A 15,400-nucleotide genomic window follows, 5' to 3' on the forward strand; every position below is an offset into this window, starting at 1 on the left:
TTATTTTTTCTAATTTTTTTTTATTATTAAGCTTTTTAATTAAAATTTAATTTAACTTTTTTAATTATTCAGTTAATAATTTTTTCCAGTTCTCCCAAACGACTCTTCTCAGCGTCTGTCTACATGTCGTAAATTGGCACATACAACGCGATGAACATAGATATTTTAACGAATTTATTACGAAATATTTGCGTGATTTTTTACTTTCCGCATCGTTTAGGAAATGTGTCAACCAACTAATGTAAGTACAATAAATTATATATTTTCATTTATTTCATAGCTCCAATATCTTAAATACACATTATTCCATTCAAATAGTACCTCCTCTGTAATTCTACGCAAGTCAGGCGATCGCCGTTATGTGCATACACCGCTACCTAATGTAGGCGCTGTGCTATTGCATGAGGACGGTCCCCAGTTGATTATACCGCAAGCATATAGCCTTTTTCTACTAAACACCCTGTGGTCTCACATCGAATTACAAATATCTCGAAGTCACGATGAAGCCCATAAGCCACTATTATATGCTTTGATGACGCCACCAATAGCGGAGACTTTTGTACAATATCTCACCTTGCTCTCCAACAATTTGAATCATTTTTTATGCAGTAACTTTTACACGAAAATCGAAGTGCAGTTCGTTTATAAGTTGCTGGGCTGCAGTGAATTGCTGCAGCACTTCAACTCCTCGCAAATACTACAACTCGTCTATAATTATTTGTGTTGTCTCGGCGCCGAGCATATACTGGAGATAGAGCAACTTTTCGAGCGTATAATATTCAATACGCAGTATTTAAATGTGTCTGAGTCGGCGTTAAGCAAATGGAAGGAGGTTTTTATCAGCTTGGCGCAGTCGCACTACATTGTTGTGGTGAGTTTTTTTTACGCTTCACATTTAATTAAGAAATAAAATAATTTCCCTACTCTCTCAGGAACCTTCGAATTTGAGCTTGACCAAGTCATCACACACCAGCGCTATTTTAACGCGTGATTGGCCTTACTTTTTCTTCAAAATCATCTTACAAAACTTCCTTGATAATGCGCCACAAAAGATAACGGTCGATTTCTCTGGTATATTATTGCAATTATTTATTTATTTCACATTGGAGTTTTTATAAATGATATCCTTATACATTTAGAACGTGATATTTTGGAAATGACTCTCACACTCGTCACCGAGTTGGAGGATTCGAGTTCGAATTTGAAAATTGTAACGCCTACCGAAGAACTTATGTACGCTATGACTGCGTTTATGGGCCCCGAAAGTGAATTTCTGAATGAGGAAATACGTCCGTTGCTGCGGAAACATTTGCTGCGTTTTTATGACAAATATCAGAATTATACATTCGATTTGGATAAGGCGGTCATAGGTAAGCATTTGATGTGGCAAATTTTGTGGACTAAAGCTATGTGCAATTTAAGCAATTTTGCAAAAAGTAATGCATTAACATCATTTATGCACCAGTATTGCATGGATCAACCGCTGATTAGAACTTAACGCCCAATGTAACGGCGAAATCGGCATCGGCTCATCGCGACCATCTCTTCGTTTAATCTTTTGCTAATCTTCTGCTTCGGTTGCAACCGTTTTGGTGTACAGGTTAACGGTGCATCTTATCACACAGTCGGATCGGATTCTAATAATCAGTCCAAATGACCTCAAAAAGTAGTTTTTAATTTATTTTCTGAATTAATTTTTTAATTTTTTNATTTTTTAATTTTTTGTTTATTTTTGTGGTCTGAAAGAGTAAAACCGACTAATGCTTTTGTTTTCACAATCACCCAGCTTGTTTTTGCTTACATTGCCCGATTTTCCATTTCTCATTTTTATTATTGTTGTTGTATGATTGCTGTTATTTTTATTTATTTATTTATTTTTGTTTTGTATATCTTTTTTTTTTATATCTAAGAATTGTTGTCCCTCTTTCGTTGCCGGCATTCGTTCGTATATACGTTATTATTGCTTATCTTTTTTTAGTTTTTTATCCAACGGTACATCAGTTAAAGTGCCTTGTTCGACATAGATAGATAGATAAATAATTGAGAAATGCACTGCGACCTTAGGTCTATTGTGCAACTCACCGGGACTCGCTTAGCCCCAGCATATTGATGAAGTACAATAATAAGCAATATTGATGATTCAGTATTCTGCTGGGTGCTAGCGAGGCGATCCCTATCCGGAAACATGGCTCCTAGGGCCTTCGAGACTGCAATGCAGTCGATTAACAGGTGCTCCGGGGTTTCAGGGTCCCTGTCGCAAAACCGACAGTTGGCGCAAGATGATAGGCCCATGTTAGCTAAATGCCTTTTCAGCTTAGAAGGCCTTTGCAGCTTGGCATGATGCATACCGTGCGCTCGCTGCCAATACCTTTCCCTGCACACTCTTTCTTCCATGCAGAGCAGCTCCTTCACAGTATGGGGACCCACCCCAGTGAACGGTTCGGGCCCAACCATATTGGTGGAGGCTGCGGAGCGGGCCAGTTCGTTGTCGGCTATACCCCTGTGACCGGGCACCCAGATTAGGTGCACCTGGTTCTTTCCAGCTAGGTTGGTTGTTCAGCCGTTCTCTGCACTCCTGCACCAATAGCGATTTGATCTCGTAGGAGGAGATCGCTTTTAGTGCCGCTCGACTATCGCTAAGTATAGCTATTCGCTCGTTGCGATAGTTGAGGTGGAGGTTTATCTCTATACACCGACTTATAGCCAAGACTTCAGCCTGAAAAATACTCGGAAAACTTCCCATCGGAATGGAGAGCTTGGTACGCGCACCTGCAATACCCGCACCTATTCCTTCCGACGTTTTCGAGTCGTCAGTGTACCACCTCAATGTTCTATCCCTTAGCATTTGCTCAAGAGTGGGGTCGTTCCACTCACTCTKGCTACCGAGGGTAACCTTAAACCTTTTCGTGAAGTGAGTTGTTTTGGTAATGCCGTCCTTTGGGAGGAGGGCAATAGGAATGTCGCCACTTATCCTCTCCATCCTCTGTGACGAGATTATCTTGCCTTTGCCGCATCCCTCTACTGTTATCTGCAGAAGTGAGTGCATGGCTACTTGACCTATCATTATATGGAGCGGTGTGAGTTGCAACACGATCTCCAGAGCTGCCGTCGGACAGGTCCGCATAGCGCCCGTCATGCAAACACATGCTAGCCGCTGAAGCTTCGATAGTTGGGTTACCACCGAAGCCTGCGACGTTACGGAGGCCCAGGACAGCGCCCCTGTTTCGACATGGTAGAATTAAATGTATAAGTTAGTTTGCTCCTACTGCAGTCAAAGGACTGTCAATTTGGCAGTATTCCACTTCATTTTTCTGATTTCTACCGCTACAACAACAATACCATGGATAGGTTAGAGGGCTGCAGAAGACTGGTTGGTCAGTCCTTAACAACGCCGCACCAATATGGTCGCTAAGGAGCTTAATGAACTCCTCTCCAAGCAGTTTGGGGAGTTTTCGTAGAAATCATCGCTGCAATCAGCTTGAAGCGGGACTGCCGCCAAGGAGCTTCAAGGGGTCCTTCCTCAAACATGTCGACAACATAAGACAGACTTCGGACGCATGACTCTAACGACCTCTTTGCATACCCAGCTAACCGTACACATCTGACACCACACCCCCTATGGTACGACACATCTAAGCAGAATGCTTCTTGGACCTACCGTAGGATGACCGCGATGACAGCTTATCTATCAAACCTCTATAGGTCGGAATTCAATCTGATAACATATGTTAACCGTATATAGGGAAACTTTTTCTGGTTTCACGAGCTAACACGAGCTCCTCGTCCACCACAGGAAATTATTTGACTCTGAGGACATTGATAGGCTTCTAGTATTAATATATACATAGCCTTAGAAATAAAAATACAACTCTGCTATTAGTTTACAACATTTTAATTGCATTTCTTGCAGGCAAGTGCAAGTTCGAGAGTTTATACTCCTTATTCGTCGATCACTTTCAAGCCACCAGCTACGGCGATGAATTATTCGGCTCCTTAATACTGGTGCCAATGGCGCAGAAATACGACAGTAAGTGGCGTCGTCGTATGTGGTCGGATTATGCGCCTGCGCTGTGTTATCTGAATTGTGATGAATCGCTGGTAAGTGCTTGTCTCTTAATAGACTCTAAAATGTTCCCAACTAATATTTACTTGCAGCTCATAAATGGCTTGGGCGCGTATTTTGAGCCCGCCGAACAGGATGAGTCTTTAATTAAAGCCTACGCGCTCATTCTGAATACGAACGAAGTGCGTGTTGGCACTATACCCTATAAGATTGCAAAATATCACTTGGAACATTTTAAAAAGACATCGAAAAACTAAAAATAATTTAATAAAAAATATATTATAAAGTGATAATAAAAAACTTTCTATTCATAATATTTATAATACTACATTTAACAATGTGAAAATTTGCTACAAAACCTCATTAATAATTATCATTGGCAATGGAATCCAACAAATGAGCAAAAAATAAAGTTTTTGAGTTTTCGAAAATACGAATTTTCGAAATTTCGAAATACAAGAAATCCAGCAAATCAGAAATTTCCGTCAAAAACAAATGTTTCTGAGTTTTCGAAATTACTAATTTTCGAAATTTCGAATTATAGGAAAATCCAGCAAATCGACAAAAAAAAAGGTTTCTGATTTTTTTGAAAATGCAAATTTTCGAGATTTCGAAAGACAAGAAGATCCAGCAAATCGACAAAAAGAAAAGTTTCTGATTTTTTTGAAAATGCAAATTTTCGAAATTTCGAAAGACAAGAAAATCCAGCATATCGGCAAAAATAAAAGTTTCTGAATTGAAGATATTTATAAAATTTCTTTAAAAACCAAAAATTTTTCAGTTTTCAAAACAACGAAGTTAAGGAAATGGAACAAAAAAATAAATATGGAAAGCAAAAAAAATTATTTATGAGATGTAATGTTAGCTGAACAAATAATCACTGCAAATTCTTCGGATATTTTTCAAATTTTTTGGATAACTTTCAATTTTTTTGGAAAACTTGCAAATTTTTCGACGCTATATACTTTCAAGTGTTTTCTTATACCTGGTAACGCATGCATCTTATACCTCGCCTCTTTCATTCATAAAATTTACTACAAACAATATCCATTTCATCTGCTTCAATTCCGCGCAGGATCCATTTAGCATTACAACAATCAAAGTTTCGTAATTTCGAATTCGGTTTCGGAATTCCTTAAATAAGGTATGTAATAAATTATTGAGTTCTATAGCGCAGTATTTAGTTTGATCTTGGCACTTATAGAATGTCAATGAAAGCTTTTCTTTATTACACTTAATTCAATTGAAGCTTGACACTTACATACACACACACATACACATTTGCACGTGCTCATACATGTCTAACAAATATTTTATAATTACAATTGAGTTCACATGTGTAATTTTTAAATGCACCCGCTGATTGTTGGAATATGTCAGAAAATTTAATTATATCGTTGGCGTGGGACAGGCGAGCCCGTAAAACTAACGCCGTAACGTTTTTTTGTTTTATTTCTTGTTTTTGTTTTTTTTGTTTTTTTTTTTTTGTTTTGGCTATTTGACATATCGTTGCATTGCAATTGACATTAATTAACCCAAAAATTATAGTTTTAGCTAAAAATACAGTTGATTTGAGATCAGTGTGTGCGTACATGTCGATATATACATATAACCGTTTTTATGTGACAAATTGTCTACCGTGCGAAAAAAAACTAAAACTCGATAAGCTTAGTAGAGCTTATTTCAATAAGCTGTTTGACGTAATTGCCTAATTTATTCTTAGAAAATTAAATCTAACTGTATTCTTTGAATATTTTGAATTTAATCACAGTCTGACAAAAGCCGGGCAGTCCAGAAAAAAATGTAACAATATCATTGTTGTTGTTGTAGCGACAGAAAACATTCCTGAAGTAATTTCGAGGAATGGTGCCGAATTGATAGTCCTTGATCGCATAAAAATCTGGGTCCGCTCCGATTACTGTTGTGATTCCAAAGCGCCTTCATTCATGCAGTTTTTCCAAAAAGCGTTCGACAATATACCATGTTTAGCCATAACCTTGTGAATCTATTGGAAAGTGTCAAGCCAAAACACCTATAATTACAAGGCCTATATAGCAACTCTGCTATCGTAGTGGATGCGTATCTCCGTAAAAGAAGCCGCACCTCGCAAAAGTAATACCTTACTAACAGCCGCCTCCGCTTGGCTAACGCTACAGACAGTAGCAGCCTCTGTACTTCTTTTCCAACCACACGCTACGACCATAAATTCCTCACAGGTGTGGGAGCAGAGAAGGAACCGACAAGAGAAGATTTCAAGATACACAGGTCCGGAGTGTCAGGAACGTAATCAAAGTAGCATACAATTTTAGTATTTCTCTACTTGGGACGCCTCATATAAAGCTTAGCTGGCCCACTCTACCAGATAATGGGTGTGCTATTAAACATTGACTCAATCTCTGTTTAGTAGAGCCATAACACCACTTTTATTGAGAGGCTGCACATCTTGCCAATTCTGCTTCTCTACAGCGGTACAAGACTGCCGATGCCACCCCATTCCATCCCCAATTTTTGGCTCCCATTGACACTTCCTATCCAGGATCAACCCCAAGTACTTGACCATGTCCACAGCGCAAAGAGGGAGTCCTCTCGACCTACACCTACCACATCAACTTAATGATCACTTGAAAATAATGTGCTCTGAGGCCCACCATGGTTTTAACGGTTGTAGGTCACCCCAATTAACATTTAACTTTAGGCACGAAAAAGTCATTATCGCCGGCATTGACTTTTTGAGGATATAACGCCTTCTGAACAATGTCTTGTGGATTATCATCATCCCAAATGCGAAAATTTCGTTTATTAACGGGGTCGGTGACCATTTCGTTTTGGACTTATTCATCGAATATGCGATACGCTTGTTGGTCGTTCGGCTTCAATTCCTTCACGATTTGGATTTTGCAAGCCCTCAAACCAAATTCCTTCGCCGAAATGTTCCATAAAGTCAATGGATCTAGCTGCGATTGCTACGCACGATGTCGGATGGACTCATTTGTGTATTCTGCGATACTCTACTGCACAGCAGCAATAACGCCTTCAGTGCGCACTGTACATCGACTCAGAGGATGCGTCTTATTCACTAGAGTAAGCATGGTACGAAACTGAGCTATAGTTACTCCAATTATCGAATATTGGAGGCGGCGTGCGATGCGTCGCGCGAACTATTATTTTGGTAACAAATTTGCGCAATTTTCAAACCTTGTACCGGAGTAAGTTTGTTCATTATCAAATGGCAAACCAAACTGAGTGTAAATCAAGCACTCAAAAATATCAGCTCCCAAAAATAGTGCCTCAATGACTGTTAGACTACAAAAAGTTTTTTTTTAGCCATTAATTTTTTTTCATATTTTCAAGCTTTCGGCAATCTTGTATTATGCATATAATATAACTCCTACAAATGTTTTCTATCAATTTAAAATTTTTTATTTTCATAAGAAAAAAGGCATTATCGTTTCATCTTTTTTATCTCACCTTTTGACACAACCAACTCTCCCTCTCTCTCACACTTTAGCAGTGCTCCTTTGCGCACAATAACATAATTAAGTATTCGCTAATAGAAGCGTGATATGCTCCAAATAATTCACGCTTGCCCAAATTAATCGTATGACCGCATATGTTTACCTCCTCATTTAGCTTCTAACGATCAATATTTTTGGCATTTTGTTTTGTAACCGAAGTTTGATTAAATCTTATTTTTAATTTTTTTCCCATGAGGGTTTAATATACATACATATATCAAATAGATAAAGAATAATATTTCTCTTTTCACCGAATTAAATTAAATTTTCAAGAGTTCAAGAAGGTAACTTAGTTTTAGTCTAGCCGACAAATTCTCATGTTTCCGTCTTCAGGCTCTTGTTATCTTACAATAATGAAACTAATGTTGCTGAAGTCGTAGGGGATAGAAGTTGCTGATCCAATCCAACATACTATTAATTAAGTAAATTTGATGCAGATCCGTTATCTATCACTTAAATATGAATTATGTTGACAACGACGTTACCGAGGTTCTTGTGATTATATAGCGATTGCGTAATATTGAGTTGTCGAAAAAGTCTTTTCGTATTTCAAACCAAATATACCTATTTTTTATATTGTATTGATAATAATAAATAAATAAACAAATATGTACCCTTTTGGTCGAACACGAAATTTCGAAATCTAGAACGGAAACGAGCAAATCATTATTGTGCTTCACGAACATCGTCTCCGTAAACATCAAAAATTTCATTGGTGGCTTGCGTGGCATTTTTCCCTTTTTTATACCTTGTCTGAGAGGTCGTTTCCAATTATGATGGAATCAAATTTTAACTTCACGGCATAAAGGCAACTTTTTTTCGTGCTGAAATCGACGAAGAGGTGGTGTATGTCGATCCCCTTTTCACGGGTCTTTTCCAAGACTTAACGCATGATGAATATCTGGTTAGTTATTGATTTTCCAGGTCTAAAGCCACACTCCATCGGCCCACGCCGCTTTGTTGTTCTGCAGGCGGGTAATTGCTATTCGAACTTCTTCATAGTCAGGCAATAGAACGTCCAGTCTATCGCCATAGATTGGGGAACTAACTCTTGGTGTTTTCTTTCACTACCATTCAGCAGGCTAGAGAAGTGTTCCCCCATATCTGGGGTTTCTACAAGAGTATGCTCCGGTCTTCAAACCTTCTGTTAGTCGCCGCATCTCTTCGTAGAATTTTCGAGCATTACCCCTRTCGGCCAGCTTATCAAGCTCTTCGTACCCACTCATTTCAGCCTCTCTTTTTTTGTCTGCAAGTGCGTCTCGCTTCCCTCGTCAACTCTCGGTATCTATCTGTTACTGTACTATTGTTCCTAATGAAACTAGTTATACTGCTTTTGTTTAGTACAAGCAACCACAGGGTTTATAAAAATATTACACATGTATGCTAATATACAGAACTGAGCAGAAATGAGTCAACGCACATATTCGCTCACACAAAAAAATTTTTGATCGTAGGAGAAAACAAATGCATGTTACTCAAATTACAAAGCTTCGTGTGTTATTCTCTATTTTGGTGAATACACGTGCGTTAAGTACCTGTTAGGAATCTCTTTCATTGTAATAATAAATTAATTTTTTTTAATATTTTATTCTTTATAACTACGGAAATTAAACTCTGCAGATGTTTTAGCCCACAATCCACTCAATGATATTTTCACACACTGTGTATGCATAGATATATGTATAATACGTATACAATATGCACAGGTATTTGTATAGGTACACCAAAGCGTTGTAAGCTCGCATTGACCTTATAAAGCTTATCCAAAGAAAGACAACTAGTTCTTGCACTTCCAGCAAATCTAGAAAATAATTGTAAGTTAACAATACTCACAGTAGCAAAGTAAGCCAAATAAACGATTACCATTGAAACGTTAAGTGTTACTATGTAATGTAAATATGTCTTAAATACATACATATGTACATATAGTTATTTACTATATCTATTTCCACAATTAATACTTTTGTGTGATTCACATTCATTACAAATTCCAAGCTTGTTTGGTTCACTATCATTTAATGACTTAACACCTAAAAAACCAACTTCACTTTTCCGGCCTTTTCAAATGCAAATGTAAATCTAATACACTCTTTGTGTGCGTTTCGGTGAATTGAAGATGATATGCACTTAGTTACCTTTTTATAAAGTATACATAGATTTATACCATACGTATGTTATTTTATCAACAGACAAAAAGCCATACTATTTTTAGCGCTGGAATCATAATACCTTTAGAATTTGAAGTAAGTAATGAAAATATTTCGTGCTATACATACAATGTGACAAAAAAGTACCGAGAAATTTTAAATGAAACGCAAAATATTTATTTCGTCGCCTTCAATGTAATCCCTGTCCGATGTAATACACTTAAGCCAACGATCTTTCCAGTCCTCAAAACACTTTTCATGAGCACTTTTTGGAATGGCCTTCAGCGAATGTCGGTGAATATGATGTTTGATCGATGGTTTTCATTGCGTTGTTGGCTTTAAATTCGGTTACAATCATACATTTTTTTTTTTGAAAAAAAAATCAGCTTTATCGGAACGAGTCGAGCAAGAACGCTTTTCATACCCAAAATATCCACTAAAATCATCCGAACGGACTCGCGAGAAATGTCGAGCGCTGCTGTCATCTCCCTAACACTTTCCTGACAATCAAGCACCATATTCTTCACCTTTTTTTAATTATTCATTAGTTGAAGGAGTCAAAGGTCGCCCAGAACAAGGCATGTCTTCAAGGGTCTCTGTCGACCGCCTGTGTACCACTCGTAGACTTGTGTTGCTGATAAAACTGAATCACCGTAAGCCTTTTCTACATACATTCGCAACGATTCCACAATCGAAATTTGGTTAGAAATACAAAAATTGAGACAAATTCTTTGTTCGATATTTGTATCCTTTGTAAAAATCGCAACGCACTACTGAGGGGTACCGACTTAAGCAACAAATTGAAATTAACTGGTTGACAGATCGCGCTCATATTTGGCTTAGTAACTTGGCAAAATTTTTGAAATATCATTTACTCGGGAATAAATAGCAGTTTCGGGGTGCCTTTCTGTCACAAAATTTTTTAGCCACCAGTTTTATTAGTTTATTCATCAGAAATTGAGCTCTATAGTATGAAAAATCATATAGAAAACTGGAATATGAGTGATCTCGTCCTATTATGCCAACAACATTTTTCCAAGTCATCTTAATTGACAAATAATTGTATACTAAAGGGCTCTTCAGAAAATTTCAATAATATATTCAATTTCGAGGAACTTGATTTGATTCACTACATCAGATCAAGCAGAAAATCGAGCAACGTATAATTACTTTATACTATTATACTATGTAAGGCACATATCATCTGATCAAAATTGACTCGGACTGGTTCGCTCAACTGCGCTCGCAAACTGAATCGATAAAGAGCTTTCTTTGCTCGATTGATAGAACCTTGTTTTATGTTTTTTATGTTCGTGTGATATTTGACCTTCATATTTCATTTAGTGTGTGTTTAACAGGTATTTGTTTACGACTCGAAAGGGTTATCTGGCGATTTTTACCATGGAAAAAAATTGAACAACGAACTTTTATGAAATTCTGTGAATATGAAGTGTGTCAATGGTAAACTTGTACCAAAAGAAAAATCATCGAAGGCACTGACGGCCACCCTAGGCGACGCATACAGCAAGTACTTGAAAATTAGTTAAAGCATGTTTGTATTAGCTCAGCGCCAATTTCAAAGACGATAATAAGAATTTTTATTATAATACTTGACTTTTTTTTTATTGTTAGCCCGTGCCAATATTGCTCAGATGATATATGTGCATACATTATGTTTGATATATTTTGGTAGATACTTTGTATTCAGCTCGATCTATTCAATTGAATTTATCAGCTGAATATTTTATTCTTTTTCATTAATATGTTAAATAAAAAGTAAAGCTGATGATTAACAAGGTTCAGAAATATTTCGAAACTAGACGTCACATACTTGTTATTTTGGTCTCGTATATTTCATTTCGGAAGATGAATATGTTTATCTCAAACCCTCGATTTTTTGTTGTTCAATTATTAATAGGAAACAATTTTTATTATTCAAATTGTATCTCAACGTACAGCAAATATATTTCTTTGGTTAAATCTTTAAAGATGTCCTGAGATTTCAGTGAAATTTCGTGGTAAATCGTATACTCTCCTTTTTGGCTAAATTTTCATTAATTTTCCTTTCAACAAATTTCAAAAACTTAACTATTTCATATATATAAGTCGCAATGTGTTTTTCGATCAAAATGCCCATGCAATGAAGCAGTTCTAAGTTCCAAGTTTTCGAAATTCAAATAATAAAGAATGATATACAAAATTGCGGAGCAGATTTAATCAATTATGTTAAGAAGTCATTCACGAGCAGCTAAAAAATATTAAATAAAAAAACAACTTCAACCTAAATATCTGTTCGGAATATGGAGCATACATAATGATGATTGCATTTCCTCCTAGTCTTCATGCGGCGACATGTCACTGACCTTAAACTGTAAAACAATGCAGTAATTGGAAGATACACCTTTGCATATTAAGCTGGGCTTTTGTTTTCAAAGCAACTTCAAATACTTTTAAATATGTGGACGAGTAAACCAATACACAGACACAAACCAGTGCATGTTCTTCACGCAATTTTGAATGGATCACAATAAGTACACTCTGAGCAAAAAGTTTTCGGATATACAGTCATATGTAATGGCTAAAGCAATAAAGATTCGGCAAGCGCTTAGAAAACAGAGTATTTGAAATTGAGTTTAGTTTAGGTTTACATACGAAATTATTGGTGGATAATTATACATATATATATATATATATATGTATTGATATACTAATGTATATTTGGCTATTTCTCATATAAGAGATTTGTTTCATTAAACTTAGTCTACTTTACTTTTTGTACCCACTTTAAGATACCAATTTGTTAACTGAAGATATAATTATTGTTTGCAGATTCAAAAATCTCAAATTTCAAGCATTGAACTTGGGTTCATCAAGTATAAAAAATGTTTACGTACATACATATGTACTTATAATTAGTATTCAAATGATTTTCATTGCCATCATCTCTTTCAAAATAAAGCAGTAATTGCCGTTCAATACAACTGCTATCATCAGTGACTGCAGGGAAACTTTGTGGTTCTTACAGATGTATTGCTTTAAGATATAAATATTTTCAAATATTTACTATTAAGACCCTTGTGGGATCAAATCAGAAGCCGATCTAGGCTTTCAGTTTCTTTAAATAACACCCGTAAGACGTATACATGCCTATGTGACCGAAAAATTAATACTTGCTGAAAGATGAGGAGGAGCTACTCTTCTAAACTGTGTAGCAAAGGGGTATACAAGTATCCAGTCAAGAGAGTTTCGGGAATTTATAAATAAAACGAAAAAGATAGAAAGTTTTCTTAAGGGTGTTTTCGGTGGAAACGCCCATCTGTGTGTACGATTATAGTCTGTAAAGTCCATATAACGGGTGATCCAAGTAGAAGTACTTTTTTCAATAGGCTTCTTTTTGACAGATTAAGCATGAGTCGTGTCAAGTTGTCATGCTATGTTTCAGTTCAGTACTGTTTGACATTTCATCAGGGAAACACTTACACCTCGAAGCACCATCACCGATCTTCATTACTGGATAATATTCCACCGAATTGGGCATAGTGTACGCACGCAGTGAAGAAAATAAAGCAACCGTAGCTGAGAGTGTACACGCAGGCAGTGGAGAGTCGATTCAACCGCCTTTCATAGCAACTCTGACTAATGTATTAATGGAAAGCGTACAAAATACGGCTATTCACTCAACTAAAATGTAAAATCTATGCGGACAACGCCCATCGATTAAGGGCTAGTGAAAGAGTAAAAAAAATCACTAGTTCTTCGTGTATGATCGAAAACATATAATTGTACCCTGAATAGGATATAATAGTATATTATGTTTTTAACACGCAGAAATTAACGTGAAGGACCCTATATATAAATGATCAGCGTGCTATACAGACGAACGAATTTCTCAACTCTTCTAAAATTTCGCTACGGCCTATTCCCCTTAAGACGCTATTGTTTTGCTACAAGCTCTGACTAAATTGTTCAAATCGGGCCTTTATAGTATATAACTGATTGATCGAAATCAAGATAAAGATAAACTTGGCCGCTTACGTTTTCTGATTTAGATATTGTACATACATATATGTAGTTGCTATAAGAAACGCAGCTGTGAAGGCTTCGGACCAAATTAATTCCAGCCGAAGCTAAAGTTTTTTCTTAACTTATAGCAATATAGGGTGTACAAATAAATATCGGTGTGTAAATACATATATTTTCCCCTTCACATATCATATAAAGTGCCACCCTAATGCAGGTAGTGATGGCCAGTCAGCCTTGGCAACATTTTACAAGTGTATGAGTGAAAAATGCAAGAATAGTGCCGGCAAGAATAGTGACGATGTGTGTTGTTGTTGTAGTAGTATCCACCCCATGAAAACGTGCAGCGACACACTCTGAACACGATCTTACGGCGAGTATATGAGTGAATGTATGTATGTCTGCTACCWAAGTAGTGCGCTCAAATGCACCGCTGTTTTGAGCTATACGACAGACAGATATGTATGTATGTAAATAGCCGTGGCTATGCATATATTTATGCGTGTCTGTCTGTATGTGCTGCCCAAGTACACGTTCTGCTTAGCATGCAAAGGTAGCTTCGTAGCTTTCGAGCTTTGTCGCTGTCATTTAAATTCTCAATGAGCTAGTCTGCTTGCACTTCATGTTGCACTGATCGCGCGTCTCAGCGCTGCCAATGTTCTTTACGATAAAGCGGTAACTCGGCATGCCATATGCTACTGCGTATGTGTGTATGTGCATATGTATGAGTGAGTGTACGTGCGTGTGCCTGCCTAAAAAGTATCTACATATGTGTGAAGCGAGTAATTGCTTCTAGCAAACGAGCGGCGGGAACTCGTCGAATAGTTACAGTATTTTATAGTCTCGGAGCCGTTGTCTTTTCCAGTCTTCGAGTGGCTCTTAATGAGTGTAGTCTTCTGGTGCGGAAAAAATCGAAAATTCAAACGTTACACTTTGAGCGTAGTAAACAAACACAAAAACAACATAGAAATTTGTGGAAACTTATTAAACGAAAATGAAGAAGTCAAACTATTAAAGTTAAAAGAAAAAAAATTTATAAATAAAAAATATTTTCGAGCGCCAAAAAAAGTAAATATTCGAAAATATAAAAATAATTGTTATGCAAAATAGTAAAAAATATATATTTACAAGCACGATTATGCAGCTGTGTTCTCGCCAAGCTTCAGTTACAAACCAAAGTTACACAAGATGTATTATATTATTCTTGCTTTTTTCTAATGCGAAAGCGGACTAAATAATATAAACAAATATTCACGCGATCCGACAGTGTTTTATGGGCTTGATATCACGTTTTATTGTCGTAATGCTTGCAAAAGTTTTTTGTTGTTGTTGTGGTTTTGCTTGTGTTGTGTGTGCGCATGTCCTGGCTGGCATCCGCTTTTGCTGGCGTGTGCGTGAGTTACTTTGCGGATATGTGTGCGTGCTGGTGCCTATGTGTGTGTGTTTAAAATGTCACTCTTTACTACAGTGGAAAGTTTTGATATTTCTGCGGGAAAAGATTGCTTATCCTTCTGCGACGTTTAAGTGAAAAAGTGCTTGTGCTTATGGGAAATGGTCAATCCCTTAATTGTACATTATACATATGTGAATTATTGAAAAAAAAATATGTATGTATATTAAAAAATATATCTATACATGAATATAAAAATAATAAT

The 15,400-nt window shown here is 36.7% G+C and overlaps 2 protein-coding genes across 2 annotated transcripts in view; both read left to right on the forward strand.

The window, feature by feature from the left end:
• Window positions 1-4,581, forward strand: part of LOC108976685 (RNA polymerase II-associated protein 1) — a gene marked incomplete in the record, with an annotated part of 10,456 nt that extends 5,875 nt beyond the window's left edge. Inside the window, 6 exon segments of the mRNA XM_018945932.1 lie at window positions 90-241; window positions 319-871; window positions 933-1,071; window positions 1,140-1,370; window positions 3,911-4,098; window positions 4,156-4,581. Coding sequence (XP_018801477.1) covers window positions 90-241; window positions 319-871; window positions 933-1,071; window positions 1,140-1,370; window positions 3,911-4,098; window positions 4,156-4,320 — 1,428 coding nt within the window.
• Window positions 4,582-14,627: 10,046 nt separating this feature from the next.
• The window catches only part of LOC108976800 (bumetanide-sensitive sodium-(potassium)-chloride cotransporter), a gene marked incomplete in the record, with an annotated part of 32,130 nt that continues 31,357 nt past the window's right edge, over window positions 14,628-15,400 (forward strand). The window contains 1 exon segment of the mRNA XM_018946151.1: window positions 14,628-14,813.

The sequence above is a fragment of the Bactrocera latifrons genome, unplaced genomic scaffold (genome assembly GCF_001853355.1).
Source record: "Bactrocera latifrons isolate USDA-ARS-PBARC rearing strain unplaced genomic scaffold, ASM185335v1 scaffold_8, whole genome shotgun sequence".
In the NCBI taxonomy this organism is placed as follows: domain Eukaryota; kingdom Metazoa; phylum Arthropoda; class Insecta; order Diptera; family Tephritidae; genus Bactrocera; species Bactrocera latifrons.